The sequence below is a fragment of the Grammomys surdaster genome, unplaced genomic scaffold (genome assembly GCF_004785775.1).
Source record: "Grammomys surdaster isolate TR1022 unplaced genomic scaffold, NIH_TR_1.0 125408, whole genome shotgun sequence".
NCBI classification, from domain to species: Eukaryota; Metazoa; Chordata; class Mammalia; order Rodentia; family Muridae; genus Grammomys; species Grammomys surdaster.
Genome location: NW_021620278.1, coordinates 911908 through 929915, shown reverse-complemented (window position 1 = coordinate 929915; position 18008 = coordinate 911908). Strand labels below are relative to the sequence as shown.

Below are 18008 nucleotides of genomic sequence, written 5' to 3'. Positions count from 1 at the left end.
ACACACACACACACACACACACACACACACACACACACACACACACACACACCCTACCGCCACCACCACCACCATCATCATCATAATGATATACATTTGGTTGAGCGAGATGAGCAAGATCACCATGAAGAACACAGATTTATTTACTGGAGACTTTGAGTCATGTGCTTAAGACCCAGTGGGCAGGAACACAGGAGCATATGTACATGTCATCCTCCACAGTCACTGAGAGACCCCAGAGGACAGTGGCTTTTCTATTGACTAGCACAGTCAATAGAAAGGTTGTATGTTTAGGAAGTTACAAGTTACAAGTTAGAATAGCAGGAAGAGGGAAGAGGAGCTGGGTTCAGAAGAGAAAACAAACACCTTAAAGGTTTGCCCTGTTACTCTTCCATCTTCCAGGCTCTTAGGAAACCCATGCCCTTGGTCCTGACAGGCTACCATATGTGACACCATTATAGCCATTACTATTTCATAAACGGGGATAGAGGATTTTAACCAATTATCAAGAAGACAGGAGCTGGCAAGCCAATTCTCCCTAAAGTGTTCTTGACTGATAATAGGTTTTTCAAGTGGTGGTGTTTCAACTATCTGGAGAGAGCAGAGGGAAGATATGTTCAGAGGTAGAGCGATGGCTAGGGCCATTACACATGCTTGATCCCAGGGGCTTCCTAGCAAAGGTCTTCTACTGAGACCTCTGGTCCTCTCTTCCTCAGGCCAGTATGCAAAACACTTCTGCAACAAGACCTCAGACACCGTGTGTGCAGACTGCGAGGCAAGCATGTACACCCAGGTCTGGAACCAGTTTCGCACATGCCTGAGCTGCAGTTCTTCCTGTAGTGCTGGTGAGTGTCCTGAGTGGTGTGGTCCCAACATCTTCCCTGGTCACTAGCCCTCCAGCAAGTAAGATGGGTGGGGTTACCCTGGACCAGTCATTTTCATCTTCCAGGGCGTGAGTGGCAGGAGACTGCTCTTTACCACTTGTATGTATTTATGTGGTTGGATCCTGGGACTTCATGCAGCTGATGCAAACATTTTTAACAGAGCTACATCAATCCCTAGACCTTTTTAAGAAATTAAAGATTTATTATTTATTTACTTACTTATTTTGATTTTTCAAGACAGCATTTCTGTGTGTAGCCTTGGCTGTCCTAGAACTCATTTTGTAGACCAGGCTGGCCTTGAACTCAGAGATCTGTCTGACTCTGCCTCCCAAATGCTAGGACTAAAGGCATATACTACCACTGGCCAAGGAAATTTATTTATTTTTGTTGTATGTGTATAGGTATTTTTCCTGGCATGTAGTCAGGATCTATTTTGCCTTTGAGTCAGGATCTTGCTAGATAGCTCAGAATGGCTTTGAACTCATGAACTGCCTACCTCAGCTTCCTGAGTAGCTAGGATTACAGGCCTGCACTCCCAGACATAGTTTTCAATTCAGGTTTTGTTTGCTTGTTTGTTTTTTGTTGTTGTTGCATTTGTTTATTTGTTTGTTTGTTTTTATAATACAGGGTTGTGTGTGTGTGTGTGTGTGTGTGTGTGTGTGTGTGTGTGTGTGTAGTCTTGGCTGTCCTGAAACTGAACTAGCTCTGTAGACCAGGCTGGCCTCAAACTCATAAAGCTCCAGCTGTCTCTGCCTCCTGATTGCTGGGATTAGAGATGTGTGCCACCACTGCTTGGCTGTTTTGTTTATTTATTTGAGTTGGGGTTTTTTTTTGCTAAGTTGACCAGGTTGGCCTAGAACTTTCTATAAGGCCCAGGCTAACTTTAAACTTACAATCATCCTTCTGCCTTAGTTTTCCCAGTGTTGAGACTACAGATGTGTGACACCTTGTCTGGCCACTTCCAGATACCATTTTCCTTCTAGATCCCAGCAAATCTTCATTTGGACTCTGAGGTGGGTGGTGGGGAGGTGAGGATGTAGATCCTAGGAGAACAGATGTGTATATTCACTCTGTGGTGGAGTCCAGAGTACAGACAACAACAGCCCAAGAGGCAAGGTGGCTCTGGGCCTGTCTTGAGGGACCTACCAGCTCTGGCAGGAAGGGCAGAACAGGTGAGTGGAGGTAGAGATAACCCTGGCTGTCCTTCCCTCCTCTAGACCAAGTGGAGATCCATGCCTGCACTAAACAACAGAACCGAGTGTGTGCTTGCAAAGCTGACAGTTACTGTGCCTTGAAAACCCATTCTGGCAGCTGTCGACAGTGCATGAAGCTGAACAAGTGTCCCCCTGGCTTCGGAGTGGTCAGCTCAAGTAAGGACCCCTCTTCCTCTCCCCGAGGAAAGGATGTGAACATCCCTGAGATGTCACAGGCGCCTACCTCTAAGCCTTACCTCGAAACTCTCCAGTGGCTGCCACGTGCATTACATGTCTCTTGACACCCCTGGTTACACCAAGTCCTAAGCTGGTAGGAAATCAGGTAGGACAGGAAGGTAGCCCTGGAGAGCAGGTCCATGTATATGTATGAGTATGAGTGTACATATGTGTGTGTGTGTATTGCATGTGCATGTGTATAGACGTGTGTGTGGTTTTTGTGTGTGTGTGTGTGTGTGTGTGTGTGTGTGTGTGTGTGTGTGTTTTAAGGAAGAGAATTATAAACAGGCCTCCCTTGTGGCCCCTCTGCTAAGGGACCCCCCCCCCACCTGGCTGCATGAAGTGTTCATTTTGTCGACAAGCTCTGGATTTTCTCTTCAAGGAGCCTCAAATGGAAATGTGAAGTGTACTCCCTGTGCCCCAGGGACATTCTCTGACACCACATCATCCACAGATGTGTGCAGCCCCCACCGCATGTGAGTGTTGACTTCCTGGCTTCTAAAGGACCCAGGTGACTGGGTCCCAGGATATAGGAGAGCTTGTTACTCTTTTTCTCTGGGGATGGATTCTGGGACAGATCATGGATGATATGATCAGGAGCCTGACACAGAGACAAGACTGGATAGAGTGACATGGGGTGGAAGTTGGGGTGTAGGTAAGGTGGTTCATACTCGTTGCTTGGCTGTTGGCATCCTAGTCCTCAGGCCTGGCTCCCTGGAATGAGCTCACTGTCTTCTGTAGTCTCCTGATTACAATCTTCCTTCCTCAGCTGTAGCATCCTTCTTTTTCCTGGAAATGCAAGCTCAGACGCAGTCTGTGCGCCTGAGTCCCCAACTCTAAGCACCACCTCAAGGACACGCTATATATCTCAGCCAGAGGCCACAAGATCTCAGACCCTGGATCAAGAGCCAAGGTCCAGCCAAACTTCAAGTATCCTTGTGTCCTTGGGTTCAACCCCCGTGATCGAACAAAGTACCAAGGATGGCATCTCTCTTCCAATTGGTAAGTCCCCAGTCTCAAGAGTGACCCAGGCAGGTTTGGAAGTGCACAGTCTGAACTACTGAGGAGGCCGAGACAGGAGAATTGCAAGTTCAAGGCCAACTTGGGCTATAGAGTGAGTTTGAAGTCAATCTGGGCAACTAAGTCAGACCCTGTCTCAAAATAGTACTTTTAATGAGTGCTGAGGATGTAGCCCATTGGTAGAGTGCTTGACTAGCTTGGAGTTAAATCCACAACAAAAATAAATTGAAATATAAACAGGGATGTGTTTTCTCCCCCCACCCCCTCTCTGTCTCTCTTGCTTCTAGAAGGCTCCCTTTGGGCAGAACTGGGAGCCTGGTCTCTGTCTTTCAGAGCAGATACAAATATAGAGGAGTTAGGTCCAACAACGTGATGTTGTTATAGGGAATCCTTGGGTGGCATGAATATGAGCATAGGTTCTGTTGCTAGTTTTGATGAACCCATTTGGCTCACAAGACTGCTGGTGTCTCCGGCTTCCCTCTGGGGTTAAGATGGCATCAAGCTCAAGGCTCTACACTGTATCTACATGCGATCTTTGGTTTGACCCTGAATTTGAGGACCTAAGGCTGGACTTGATCTCAGCACCAGCTATCCTGGTACCTTTGTTTCTGAGTACCCTGCCATCTTCCTAGGTCTGATCGTTGGAGTGACAGCTCTGAGTCTGCTGATGTTAGGACTGGTGAACTGCTTCATTCTGGTGCAGAGGAAAAGTAAGGTTCTGGTTCCTTCCTGTTTCCATCCCCGCACCCCACCCCAACACTTTTCTGGGTGACTTGGGTAACAGGCCTAGTACAGAGCTCTGCACTAAAATAGACTCTAGTCGATCTGGAGACTGTAGCTTCTTGTTCTCCAGGAGCTTAGAGCTTGGTGCAGAAGGTACATACTCTAACCTGGCTACCAGAAGGCAGTGTCAAGGCTATCCCAGGGGACTGAAGTTCAGGATTTTTATACAGGAAGCCTGTGGTCTCTAGGATTCTGTGAGCTGGCCTGGGTCTCAGAGGGTAGAGTATGGTTGAGGAGGGGCTACAGCGCAGGCTGAACTGGAGGATGGCTGGGGGAAGGGGGAGTGGCTGAAAGTAGGATGGACTGATCTGTGGACCTTACTCCGGCCAGCTACTTCCTGAGCTGGGTCCAATCTTCTGCCTCTACCCTAGCCATGCTGTGCCCATTAAGATAGATGTTCTGAAGAAGTCTTGCCTCTGACTTGTTCCTTTCTCTTCATTGTAGAGAACCCCTCCTGCCTACAAAGAGAAGCCAAGGTGGTGAGCATCCCTCTGCCTTCCTCCTCTTCCTCCTCCTCCTCTTCTTCCTCTTCCTCCTCCTCCTCTTCCTCCTCTTCTTCTTCCTCCTCCTCATCCTCTTCTTCTTCCTCCTCCTATTCCTCCTCCTTCTTCTTCTCCCTGTTCCTCCTCCTCCTCTTCCAGTTTCTTTTCTAAGGCATCGTAAGTAACATCATGCAAGCAGGATTGAATGAGTACAGGGGTGCATACCTTTAATCCCAATAGTTGGGGACAGGCAGAGACTGGCGGATCAGGAGTGTGTACTCCCTCAGAGCTAGCTGATGTTTAGCTACATTCTAGTTGGGAAGAAACAGGCAAACTCTCCACTAGTTAGGCATAGCCAGGCTCTTTCTCTGGGCTATGTCCAGCTCTCACTGGTCCTATGAGTAAGGGACCTTGGCTCCTCATTGTATAAATGAGGAAACGTAGGCTGAACAGCTACAGTCACTCTTAAAAGCTTGTGTGTGTCCTGGTGGCCAAATCCTCTGAGCATATGGATTTGGGAGGCACATCCAAAGCTGTCTCAGGCTGGCCTATCCTAGCAGGGCCTGCTCGCCAAGACTGGTCACCAGGAGTTGGAGAACCTAGATGCCACCCTTTGTCCAGCCCTGTACCCTGTCAGCTGCCTGCCTCAGGGCCCTACCCGGGAGCCCAGTAGATGGTGTCCTCCTGTGCTAGAGTGAGGAGGCAGTGAGGCAGGAGCAGCAGTGACTCAGCTCCCACTCTGAGGGCTGGGGAAAGTAGGGTTGGAAAAATAGCACGTGAATTCATCCACACCTCCCCCAGTCATGCACATGCCTCATGTTTAGTCACCAGCAGTTACTGACAGTGGTTGAGGAAGGACATGCTAGCACTGTCTGAGGGTTTGCAGACTCTTCCAGCCTGGCTGTGACACAGACTGTGCGGTTATTGCTCCCAACTTTGGAGTCTGGGATACATAGCCCAGATACTCTTAAGTAATTGTCCTGAAGTGGCACAGCCAGTGGGTGTGGCCTAGAACACAAACTTAGGACTCTATCTCACTTTCTACCATACAATTACTATACCACTCTCAGGCATGCCCACATGGGCCTGCACATATAGATACCCTTAGCTCAGAGGCTTACAGAAGCCAGACATGCCTCTGCCAGGCCCAGCTCCAAGTAACAGGGCCAGACCCAGAACCGGAAGAGTATCAGGCAAGCTAAGGTTTTTGGTGCTCACTCAGTGGGGTCCCAGCCAAAGTCACATGACCATGATGGTGTCTGTACTTGAACATTGCAGTTTGTGGCTTTGAAGAAGAATCTAGCTGTGACCTTTGGGGAGGAGGGGAAGATTGTGTTCTGTCTGGCTCTAGCCACAAGCAGAAAGGGGGAGGCCCAGCCAGAAGAGCTCTTTCTCTAGGGCTGGTGTGGTGTGACATTTATGAGTGCCTCTGTAGAGTTATAGGGTAAGGCTGGGGCCAAGGTCAGACTGAATTCAGAATGTTTTCCATCTCTTCCAGACTGAGGCACCTAGCTGGGAAGACCCCAAGGGAGGCAGGAGGATGCAGTGGGCATGCTCTCACACCCTAGACTGGGTTTGCTTACTGTGGCCATCAGCCAGCTCTGTAATTCTGAGCTCTGAATTCACCCTCTGTGGACTTTTGTGGCCTCGTGGGGACAGCTGGTACAAGATCCTTTCAGTCCAGAGTCGGAAGCTGTGGACTGGGCAGGAAGCAAGTCCTCAAGGCCTCATGTCATGACATACCTGGGTATTTAAGAAGCCATAGCAACAGTGGGTGGGGCCAGGAGATGGTTTCAGTGACTCTCTAGAGAGCACCAACCACAGGAAGGATAACCCAACTATTGTTTCGGCTTAGACTATACCAGGTATTGTGCCAGGGAGAGCTAAAGTGGCCACACTTTTCCAGCTGCTGTCAACACGCAATGGCCTTGGAATGGTGTTTTTAGATGTCCTTAGCATAAGTCGCTATGGACAGGGAATTTGTCTTAAGCCTCCAGAGATGAACCCCAGACACCCGGAATAGGCATGGTGAGTCTCAGCTCCACTGCACTGTATCCAAACCATGACCTCAGGAAAGAAATTTCGTTTCCACATCTGCAGAGCTAGCATGGCACTAGGCTATACTGAGTGTCTAGAAGAGCTGGGACAGATGTGACGCAGGCACAGTATTTGGCACTAGGTACTTATGTCACATATAGAATAAGAAGCCACAGGGAAGCCACAGAACATCCTCTGGGTGAACCGTGGGAAGGAGCATCTGAGGAACCCTGTGAGTGGCCCTGAGGAAAAGGTCCCATGAGCTGGGGTGATTCACTGAGCAGAAAGGAATGAAGAGTTAAGGTGTTAAGCTTTGAGGACCAAGTCTGGCCTCTAGGACAGCTACTCAGACCCACCCACGGTCGGGAAGGCTACCCTTTGCAAAACAATGATGGCACCTCAGGTGCATCAAACTTGTTTAATTATGAACACTAAAACTTGCTCTTTAGACTTGGGGCATGTTGGCTTTTTTTAGACAAGGACTCACGTAGCCTATACTGGCCCTGAACACTAACTGGTAATGGCTTGAGATTTCTGATCCTCCTGCCTCAACCTCCCAATGCTGGGATTACTCAACCTCCCCAGTGCTGGGATTACAGACATACATCACCACACCCTGCTTATGAGATGCCAGGGACTGAGCCTCTGAGCTCTGGGCAGAGTCTTTAGTCCCTTCTGTTCTTGCAGAAAATATGAATTCAGTTCTCAGCACCCACATCGGATGGCTGGCAACCACCTTGCAACCATCAGTTCCAGGGGATCTGATGCCCCTCTCCATCCTCCAAAGACATCCGCACACTCGTGTACCTACCCACACTAAGACACAAATGTATACACACAATTAAAAATAAAAAGTAAGATTTAGCTGGGCGGTGGTGGCGCAGGCCTTTAATCCCAGCACTTGGGAGGCAGAGACAGGCGGATTTCTGAGTTCGAGGCCAGCCTGGTCTACAGAGTGAGTTCCAGGACAGACAGAGCAACACAGAGAAACCCTGTCTCGAAAAACCAAAAAAAAAAAAAAGTAAGATTTACTTTTAAAACGAGAAATGTTAATGTCTTTTAAATCAAAGTTGGACCATTTGAAAACATGAGTATCATTACTGGCTGGCAGACTGTACCAGTTTGTGCAGAGTACCTATGCCAAGTTCTTTTTGTTGTTGTTGTTGATTTTCAAGACAGCATTTCTCTGTGTAGCCTTGGATGTTCTAGAACTCTCTCTGCAGACTAGGTTGGCCTTGAACTCATGGAGAACTACCTGAAGGTGCCTCCCGATCGCTGAGATTAAAGGTGTATGCCATCAAACCTAGCCCCTGTCAAATTCTTACAAACAGTGTCCTGTGTGGGGCCCACAGTACCACCGTTATTGAAATCCCTAGCTGTTTAGTTTTGACAGCAACCCAAGGACATAAGCTATAATTCTTCCTTTATACAAGGAAACATGGAGGCCCAGAAAGGTTAGGGGTAACCTTTTCAAGGTCACATAGCCAGTGAGTGGTAGAGTTATAAACTTTATACTCGGGTGTCTGGATTCAGAATTCATCTCTTAGCTGCCAGGCTGGTGACACATCTCCCCGTGTTCCAGAAAGTCACTTTTTCCACTTCCTTGTGTGGACTGAGATTGAAAACCTTTGGTCCCTTGTGTGGAAAAGTGTAGCGTGGGCAGAAATGTGTAAGCTGTAGAGTGTGGGTGACAGGGGAGACAAGGAGAGCAAAGACACTGGCCAATGGATTAACAGTCTCCCTTTTCCTCCCAGCCTCATCTGCCTGATGAGAAGTCCCAGGATGCCATAGGCCTGGAGCAGCAGCACCTGTTGACCACAGCACCCAGTTCCAGCAGCAGCTCCCTGGAGAGCTCAGCCAGCGCTGGGGACAGGAAGGCACCCCCTGGGGGCCATCCCCAAGCAAGAGTCACAGCAGAGGCCCAAGGGTCTCAGGAGGCCTGTGCCGGCTCCAGGAGTTCAGGTGAAAGGCAGGAAGCAGTCATCTCCCTCATGCTCTGTGCAGATAGCTGGTTCTCCACCTACTGGTTGAAAATAACCCAAGAGGAAAGTGCTTTTAACCCCTGGTGGCCATGATAACTGAGTGACTCTGACCCACTGCCCAGTGTCTTGGGAGAGGATCCTATTGCATTTCACTAGTTGTGAAAAAGGTCCAGGCTCACAGTGCTAAGTACAGCATCCACAGAATATGTGTGTCATGTTCCCACCAATACCAAGTTGTAAAACCTTGAGTTAGGTTCACGTGTATCCCTTGCCTAATCTCTTTTGGTGTCCCGGAGCTGTGGAGCCGCCCTTGGCTGCCCCTGGCTGACTTCCTAGTCCTAGCTCAGGTACAGTCCAGCCACTTCAGACATCTAGCTTCAGCGCCACCTATGTTGGTCACCTCACTAGCTCATTCTTCTGCAGACACTCCCCGCTTTGTCTTTTCAAGTCTCCCATATCAGGTGAGGAGTGATCCTGAACCCTTCCATGTTGTCATCCCTGGCCTGTGGCCTTTGTTCAGAGATCCACAAGGCCATGACCCCTTTCCACAGGATTACCTGTCTTCTGCCCTTCAGTGGCCTGAATGATTCCCCAAAGCCACATTCTGCTTACATCCCTAGGCCTAGCACTGGTCTGGCTAGATTTTTTGATTGTTTGCATTTATTTGAGACAAGGTTTCCCTGTGTAGCCTAAGGCTGTCCTGGAACTTGCTTTGTAGACTAGACTGACCTTGAACTCAGAGCTCCATCTGCCTTTACCTCCTGAGTACTTGGATTAAAGGCATGTGCCACCATGCCCTGCTTGGCCTGTCCAGTTTTATAAGCTAATGCTCCCTAGAGAAATGTGACCTACCAGTCATTGTCCTGGGTGCCTTACCTGAACCAAACCTGTGTGGCAACTCTAAGAGATAGTTACTATTACCACCCCATTTTCCAGATGAGGAAATTGAGGCCCAGAAAGATCAATCACCTTGTTAACAGCACATAGCTAGTGTACCCAAGCTCCAGGAGTCAGCTCTGCACTGTGAGCTTCAGAGCCCCGGAACTGGAAGATGAATGAAACACTTCCTTCAGGGGTCTTTAAACATATTTTATGTGTATGGGTATTTTACCTGCATGCAAGCCTGTGCACCATGGGGGTACATTGTGTCTGTAGAGGCCAGAAGAGGGTGTCAGATCTCCTGGAACTGGAGGTACAGATGGTTGTGAAGTGCCGTGTGGGTGTTAGGAATCAAACCCAACTCCTCTGAAAGAGCAACAAGTGCTCTTAGCTGCTGAGCCACCTCTCCAGCCCCGTTCTTCTGGGGTTCTGTTCACTGTAGCTCACTGATGATGGTCACTTTGGGTCAAAGGCACGATGTGTGAACCTGTTGCATTTACTCGGTCTGCATCTTACCCTACATATAACCTATAATTGTAACACTGTTGGTATTTCTTGTTCCTACGATGGAGTCAGTCCCTTGTCACTTTCCCAAGAACTTTGAGATTTCCCTTGGTTTGTAGTGGAAAGGTCAAGAGTACAGGCCTTTGTCCCTCTCCCCCAGCAGCACTAGTTAGTGGGGCAATAGGAAGTAAACATGAACCTGAACTTGGTCATTCACCCAGAGCAGCCCAAAGGCCTGGGGGCCATGAGAATCCAAGGAGGCTCCTAAATCCCATTTCCTCATCTGGTGATGAGCCACGTGCCTCCTTAGCATTGTCAGTGACAGACTGTGGCTTTGTGCCCACATTGACACCTGACAAGGGATTGACAGCCAAGACCACACTGCCTCCCACACCCAGCCTCCTCCAACACCCACGTTCTGTTGCGGCCCTGACTGCCGTGCCCTGTGCTTGCTCGTGCCTGTGCAAGCTTCTCTGCCTGCAGCACCCCTGCTGTCTCCCTGCCCACAGGAGTCCCAGTGTCTGCTTCTTGTGCCATCAGAGCCCCAGTCTCACCAGCATGTGGTGACTTGTCAGGGCTCCTCGATACAATCTGAGGAGTCCCTGAGCCCGGCCTGGAACAGAACAGATGGCTCTCAACATTTGTTGAGTGAATATGTGTGCTCAAATAGAAACATGAGTTCGTCTTTCATGACTTCCCTCTTTCCATGATATTCCACTGTGGCTTCTTCCTTGGTCCCTGAGAATGTCTATTCCCTTTCTCCTCTGACTTCTGTCCCCTCTTCTTTCTTTTCCCAGGTGTTCTGTATCTCTGCTCCTCTCCCATCAACACCTCCCTCTACCGTGGGAGCCTGTAACCCCAGAACTGCGCCCCACTCACCCCCATAATGTCTTGTTCATGACATGCAAAGGTCATGGTAACTTCAAATGACGTTTGGGTGCTGTTGAGGCCTAGGATAGAGGTTTCTTTGTGGTCCCTTGATTCCAGATCTCCTTCTGACTGATATATTCAAGGCTATTCTGAATGGACTGGTTGGCTCTGTCCTAACCCAAGCTCCCCTTGAGTCCCAGTTTCCAAGAGGCAGGAGCCAGGATGACTAGACAGCAGCTACCGATATGAGCCCCGGCAGGTTCTACAGATCTACCTGCAGTAGCAAGAGCAATTGCACTGCAGCTGACATTTGGGAATAATGTATGTCTACCTACCCTCTGCTAGTCTGGCGTTCACTGCTCACCAACTTAGGAAACTTAGAAGCCCACAGAGGCCAGGCTGGATGATGGATGGACTGTCCCTGATACCTGTTTTGTCCGTGGTGTCTGCTTCTCTATATCCTGTGGTAGGGATCAAACTCCTTGTATACGGTAGATGAGCTTTAAAATGCCAACCCCTAAATTTTAAGTGTTGTCAGTCAATCCACTTAAAATGCTATCATGACCAAAATCAAAATGTGAGTTTTGTTCCATTTAGCACTTGGTCTTTCAGTGGTCATGGGGAACATTCTTTACAGACCTGGCCATGGACAATCTTCTGTAACTGCTTCCTGCTCACATCCTAGGTTCTCTGTTCCAGCACATTGTTCTGTCTCTTTCTCTTTCTCTCTCTCTCCCTCCCTCCCTCCCTCTCGCCCGCCCTTCTCTCTCTCCCTTTCTCCCCCCCCACACACATACAGTACAGATATGCTAATGAGTCCATGTGTCTGTGGAAGGCAGAGGACCACCTCAGGTGACATCCTTAGGAACCCCATCTACCTCCTTTAAGACAGTTTCTCTTTGGCTTGGAGTCCACCAGTTAGATTTGGTTGGTTGGCCTGAAAACCCTGAAATCTCCCTTTCTCTGCCTCCCAAAGACTGAGGTCACAAGTGTGTGCCACTATGCCCAGCCTCTTTATGTGGGATCTCAGGGAATTGAATTTAGGTCCTTAAGCTTGCAAGACAAACTCCTTACTAACTGAGCCAGATCTTCAGCCCAAGGGTTTGTTCTTCTTGAAGTACTTTTGTCTCCGGACAGCAGTAGGGAGAGTGGGCCAGGCAGCTGGGAAGTGAGCAAACTAAGGTACATAAGGGTGATGCATCTGCTGCCATAGTCGAGGTGAGCCAGGATCTTTAGCCTTTTGACCCTTGGCCTGTTGCTCTTTCCCACAATCCTAGCCTGGCCCTGGGACAAGAAGCAAGCTGCAAAGACACCCTGACTCCAAGATCCTCAGACTCACCCTTCCATCTTGTGCTTCACAGATTCTTCCCATGGCAGCCACGGGACCCATGTCAACGTCACCTGCATCGTGAACGTCTGTAGTAGCTCTGACCACAGTTCTCGATGCTCTTCCCAAGCCAGCACCATGGTGGGAGACCCAGATGCCAACCCATCAGGATCCCCAAAGGACGAGCAGGTCCCCTTCTCCCAGGAGGAGTGTCCTTCTCAGTCCCAGTGGGAGGCCACAGAGACACTGCAGAGCCATGAGAAGCCCTTGCCCCTTGGTGTGCCCGATGTAGGCATGAAGCCCGGCCAACCAGGCTGGTATGATCATATTGCAGTCAAAGTGGCCTGACCCCTGACAGGGGTAACACCCTGCAAAGGGACCTCCTCAACCCTGAACCCATGAGACTTCATGACTTTTGCTGGGCTCATTTCCCTTAGTGGTCACCACAGTCCCAGTTGCAGGTCAAGTGAGGGCTGAGGCAGCTAGAGTCCTCAAAAATTGCCATGGTGTTTTATGGGGCAGTCCCAGGAAGTCCTTGCTCTTCTGTGACCCTCTGGATCTCCTGGGCTCTAGCCTGATTCTTGCTTCTGAGGGGCCCCAGAATCTTTCCCTCCTAAAGAGTTAACATCCTCTTCCATATGCTTGGAGAAAGATAGCACAGTTCTTCAGCCTGAATGCTGACACTGCAGGGCGGTCTCAGCAGGTAGGAGGAAGTGTGGCCATGGACACCCTTTGGATGAGTGCTACACTCTTAGGAAGAACTCTCTCCAAACCCACTGCAGTCCTTTTGATGCAAGAATCAGAGGCCCCAGCAGGCAGGATTGATCTGTTATAGGGTGTTGGGGCTGTAGCTCAGTGATCCTGTGTGCTTTTAGCATGCCCTGAGTTTGATCCTCAGCTACACATACAAAACAGCAGACAGCACAGCCTGCCCCCGTGTGGTTTGCATCCTCTGCCTTTGACTTTTACTCCTGTGGGCATACAGAGGGCTGGAGCTCCTCCTCCTGGCCTTCTAATGAGCCCTTCCAAGGCCACACCTTCAATCTCAGGGACTGTAGAGTTCCCAGGCCCCTGCAGCCACCCATCTCTTCCTACCTCAGCCTGGAGCACTCCCTCTAACTCCCCAACTGCTTGGTACTGTACTCGCTGTGACCCCAAGTGCATGTCCGGGTTATGCACTGTGAGTTAGAACAGCTGATGGCATCGGTTGAAGGGCCCACCCGGAAACAGCTGAAGCCAGCTATTTTGCCAAAGGATTCATGCCCATTTTCTAACCAACCTGCTTCCCTAGCATGCCTGGAAGGAAAGGGTTCAGGAGACTCCTTAAGAGACAAGTTCAGTCTCAGGTGCTTGGATGTCATGTTCACAGATTCCACTGGATATGAACTTGGTAGAGGAGACCAGTTGTCACCATGAAGATTTAAAAAGCTCAGCACTCTGGAATCAAGATATTGGACACTTGGGACAGACTTGTTAGGTCTCTGCAGCAGTAGACTGGAGAGGTGAAGGAACACGTCTGCCCCCTGGTGGCCAGTCCTGGGATGACCTCGGGCCTCCTAGGCAACAAAAGAATGAGTTGGAAAGGACTGTTTCTGGGTGTGGCCTCAGCTCCTGTGCTTGTGTGGATCCTTACTACAGAGTGTAGCAAGGATCCTTTGCACTGTATGCTGGACAGAATTCCTGCTTATAAATGCTTTTTGTTGTTGTTGTTGTTGTTGTTGTTTTGCACACTGAGCCCTGGCTGGGTCTGGAGACTGGTTTGGGATTTTTCTGTGGTCCTGTGGGCTGACCTCTTCTGTGTGAGGAAGAGATGGTTAGTTGGATCCACAAGGTATATGTAGTGAAAAGCTCTGGAGCCACCCCATCCCACCTTTACAGCCACTTTTGCAGAGAACCTGGCTGTCTCTCACTTGTAGCCTGTAGATGTCGAGGAAACACCCAGGCATGTAGACGCCAGGTGTGCCCCTATCTCCTGCTCTGAGTCTGGCCTCCTCATTGTGTCGTGGGAAGGAGAAGAATTCTGTCATCTAGGAAGCCCACACCACCGGTCTGAACAATGACTGTACCAGCTTAGACCAGTTCAGGGCTCTGTGAGCAGAGGACAGGGTCAGGGAACAGTTTGATTGCTGACACATTCCTAAAAGATGAACAGTCCAGAATCTCCCTCCTTCAATTTGTATGTGTCTGTGTGTGTTGGGGTGTGTGTGAGGGTCTATGCATTTTTGCATATTATCTGTGTGCCTCTGTGTGTATGGTGTGTATGCGTATGCATGTTTGCATGTATGTGTGTGCCTGTGTGTGGAGACCAGAGGTTGGCTCTGAGTGTTTTTGATCACTCTTCATCTAATGTATGGAGGCAGACTCTTATCTCTACCCAGAGCTTGCATATTTGCTAGTCTAGCTTGCTTTAGGGATCCCCTGTCTGCCTCTGGAGTGCTCGAATTACAGGCAGGCTCCCATATGTACCCCGAATTTACATGGATACTAGAGATTTCTGATCCTCACATTTGTGTACCCAGAGTTTTATCCATTAAGACATCTCTCCACAAAAAAAAAAAACAAACAAAAAACAAACAAAAGACATCTCTCCAAAGGCTCCCCCTTCCTTTTCTTAATAAGTTAGTTTTGGACTGGCAAGATGGCTCAGTGGGTAAGGCAGTTTGCTGACAAACCTGATGGCCTGAGTTGGACCTACCGTAGAAGAAGAGAGCTGACTCCTGCAAGTTGTCCTCTGACCACCACCCCATACATGCTTCTGCACATGTGCACCTGCACATTCTTGCACACACACACATTCACATACGATAAATGTAATACAATTTTTAAATAAATTGATTTTATTTTTATCATTATTTTTGTTTATCTGTTTGTTTATAGATGGGGATTTGCTATACACTCAATCTGGCTGCATTCTCCAGGCACCTTGAACTTGGACATTCTCCTGCCTCAGTATCCAGAGTGCTGAATTATAGGCATGTGCAACCATGGCAGAACTCTTTTGGCATTTAATTTATTTAATTTATTTAATATTTTAACATTTTATTTATTTAATCTTTTTTTTAAAGATATATTTATTTATTTCATGTATGTGAGTACACTGTCACTATCTTCAGACACACCAGAAGAGGGCATCAGATCCCCATTACAGATGGTTGTGAGCCACCATGTGATTGCTGGGAATTGAACTTAGGACCTCTGGAAGAGCAACCAGTGCTCTTAACCACTGAGCCACCTCTCCAGCCCTTAGTGTTATTTTTTATGTAAGTCTCATATATTCCAGACTGACTTCAACCTTGTCTAAGGATGACCTTGACTTTTGTATCCTCTTGCCTCTTCTTCCCAAGTATTGGGATGACAAGTGTATTCATACTTGTGATTTATGTGGTGCTGGGAATTGAATCCAGGGGCCTTTTGCATGCCAGGCAGACACAGTCAACTAAGTACATGCCCAGGCCCAAACTTAACTCTTAACCTGTGATTTATTAACATTGTTACCGAGCAGACAACTTGACCATGACTCTGTTGCCTTGAGGAACTCTGCACTTGGCTTTGCCGGTGCTCTATTTACTAAAGAATACTTGGGTCCACGATCCCAAAGCAGTGGTTCTCAACCTGTAGGTATGACCTCTTGGGTATCTCATATCAGATATTTACATTATGATTCATAACAGTAGCAAAATTACAGTTATGAAGCAGTAACAATAATTTTTTTGAGGCAGGGTTTCTCTATGTAGTTCACTCTGTACAGACTAGGCTGGCCTTGAAATCAGAGATCTGCCTGTCTCTGCCTCCCGAGTACTGGGATTAAATGTGTGTGCCAACATGCTCAGAGAAATGAAATAATTTTATGGTTGGGGTCACCAAAACATGAAAAACAGTATTAAAGGGTCGTAGCATTAGGAAGATGGAGAACTACTACTCCAAAAGATAGTGGAGATTGGTAATAGCAATTTTTTAAAAAGATTATTTTTTTTACTGTGTGTGTGTGTGTGTATAAAGGAGGTCAGAATAGAGTGTTGAATCCCTTAGAACTGGGATTACAGACAATTGTGCCAAATGGGTGTTGGGAACCAAAGTTGAGTTCTCTGAAAGAGCAGCAAATGCCCTTAACTGCTGAGCCATCTCTCTAGTCATAATATACTTTTTTTTAATTAAAAAATGTAGTATTCTGCCAGGTATCGTGCATGTCTTCAATCCCAGCACTTAGGAGGCAGAGGCAGCTGGATCTCTGTGGTTTAGAGGCCAGACTTGTCTACACAGTGAGTTCCGGGCCTGCCAAGACTACATAGTGAGTCCCTGACTCCAAATACAAATAGCGTTCTTGAGGCCAGAGAGCTGGCTTGGTGGGTAAAGGGTCTTTCTGCTGAGATTGACAGCCTGTGTTCTGTCTCACATCCCACATGATGGAAGGGCAGAGCCGACTGACCCACTCATATACCCACACACATACACAATAAACAAAATAAACATAATTAAAAATTATGTAGTATCCTTGGCTCGAACTGGAGTTCTGTTGGTAAAGTGTTTGCCTAGCATGCACAAGGCATTGGCTTTAGTCCCTGCCACTGCGGCTACTGGGTAGCCTTTAATTCCAGCACTAGGGGGCAGAGGCAAAAAAAAAAATCAAAAGGCAGTAATTCTTGGTTACATGCCAGTTTAAAGACAGCTCAGGGTACATGAGAACTTGCCTCTGAAAGGGGGAGGAAGAAAAAGAAGTAGGAAAGAGAAAAAATAAAGACAACACTAGTATTGTTCTTTTGGGGAGACCTTTTACATATCATCTCATCGGCAAGTTAGTGAAGCCTTGTTTTAAAATATTGCAATATTGTAACACTGTATTAAAGCCAGAAGCACAAATACATTAAGTATTGTATTAGTTACTTTTCTCTTTGCCATGAGGAAATACATGACAAAAGCAACCTAAGGAAGAGAGCTTTTTAGGTTTCCGTTTTGGTGTTTTGGCTCTTGGTTTGAGAGGCCAGGCCGTCTTGGAGAGGAAGGCGAGCAGCAGGTGGCTGACCACACTGCATCTGGAGTCAGGAAGCTGAGGGACACAAGCTGCTCAGCTTACTTCTTTTTCCCATTGAGTTCAATCTTAGAGCAGTGATTCTCAGCCTGTGGGTCTCCACCCCTTTAGGAGTCTAACACGCTAACACGAGATATCCTGCATATCAGATACTTACATCATGATACATCAGATTCATAATGGTTAGCAAATTACAGTTATAAAGTAGCAGCAACGAAATAATTTTAAGCTGGGGGGCATCATCTAAAGGGCTGTGGCATTAGAAAGGTGAAGAACTACTGCCTTAGAGGGTGAGACTTCTCTTCCCTGTTAAACATCTTAGAAATGTACTTTCATGGCTGCTCCGAACAGTCAAGTCTGATCATGAAAATTAATTGCAGAACCACTCACTTCCTTATTGATTTGCAGATATTATGCAGAAAGGAAAACAAAACAAAACAAAGCTCATAAAGTCTTTTGTTGGAGTTGGAGGTTAAGACAGGGTCTCACTATATAATCTTGGCTGGCCTGAAACTCCAGGTTGACCTTCAACTCAAAGAGATCTGCCTGCCTCGGCCTCTAAAGTGCTGGCATAAAAGGCATGTGCCACCATACCCAGAACTTTGTGAATTCTTTGCTGAAACTCTGGCACTGAGCATTGAAATACCAAGGGTGTGGGTATAGCTGAGTTGCAGAGCACTTGTCTACAATCTGAGAGGGGAAAAAAAAAAAAAGGAAAAAGAAATTATGACTCAATCATTAATACGATTTTTGAGACACAGTTTCATTCTCAGGATCAGAGAGA

The 18008-nt window shown here is 47.8% G+C and overlaps 1 protein-coding gene across 2 annotated transcripts in view; it reads left to right on the top strand.

Moving 5' to 3' along the window:
• Tnfrsf1b (TNF receptor superfamily member 1B) overlaps nt 1-14793 on the top strand; it is a 31679-nt gene extending 16886 nt beyond the window's left edge. Inside the window, exons 3-10 of one of the 2 annotated variants that reach the window (XM_028785996.1) lie at nt 717-845; nt 2102-2254; nt 2697-2790; nt 3084-3316; nt 3967-4044; nt 4562-4596; nt 8391-8598; nt 12233-14793. In XM_028785996.1, the coding sequence (XP_028641829.1) occupies nt 717-845; nt 2102-2254; nt 2697-2790; nt 3084-3316; nt 3967-4044; nt 4562-4596; nt 8391-8598; nt 12233-12546 (1244 nt within the window). In that variant the 3' untranslated portion in view covers nt 12547-14793. The remainder of the gene's footprint in view (nt 1-716; nt 846-2101; nt 2255-2696; nt 2791-3083; nt 3317-3966; nt 4045-4561; nt 4597-8390; nt 8599-12232) is intronic. The other variant, XM_028785997.1, reaches the window with a different exon arrangement.
• The last annotated feature ends 3215 nt before the right edge of the window (nt 14794-18008 follow it).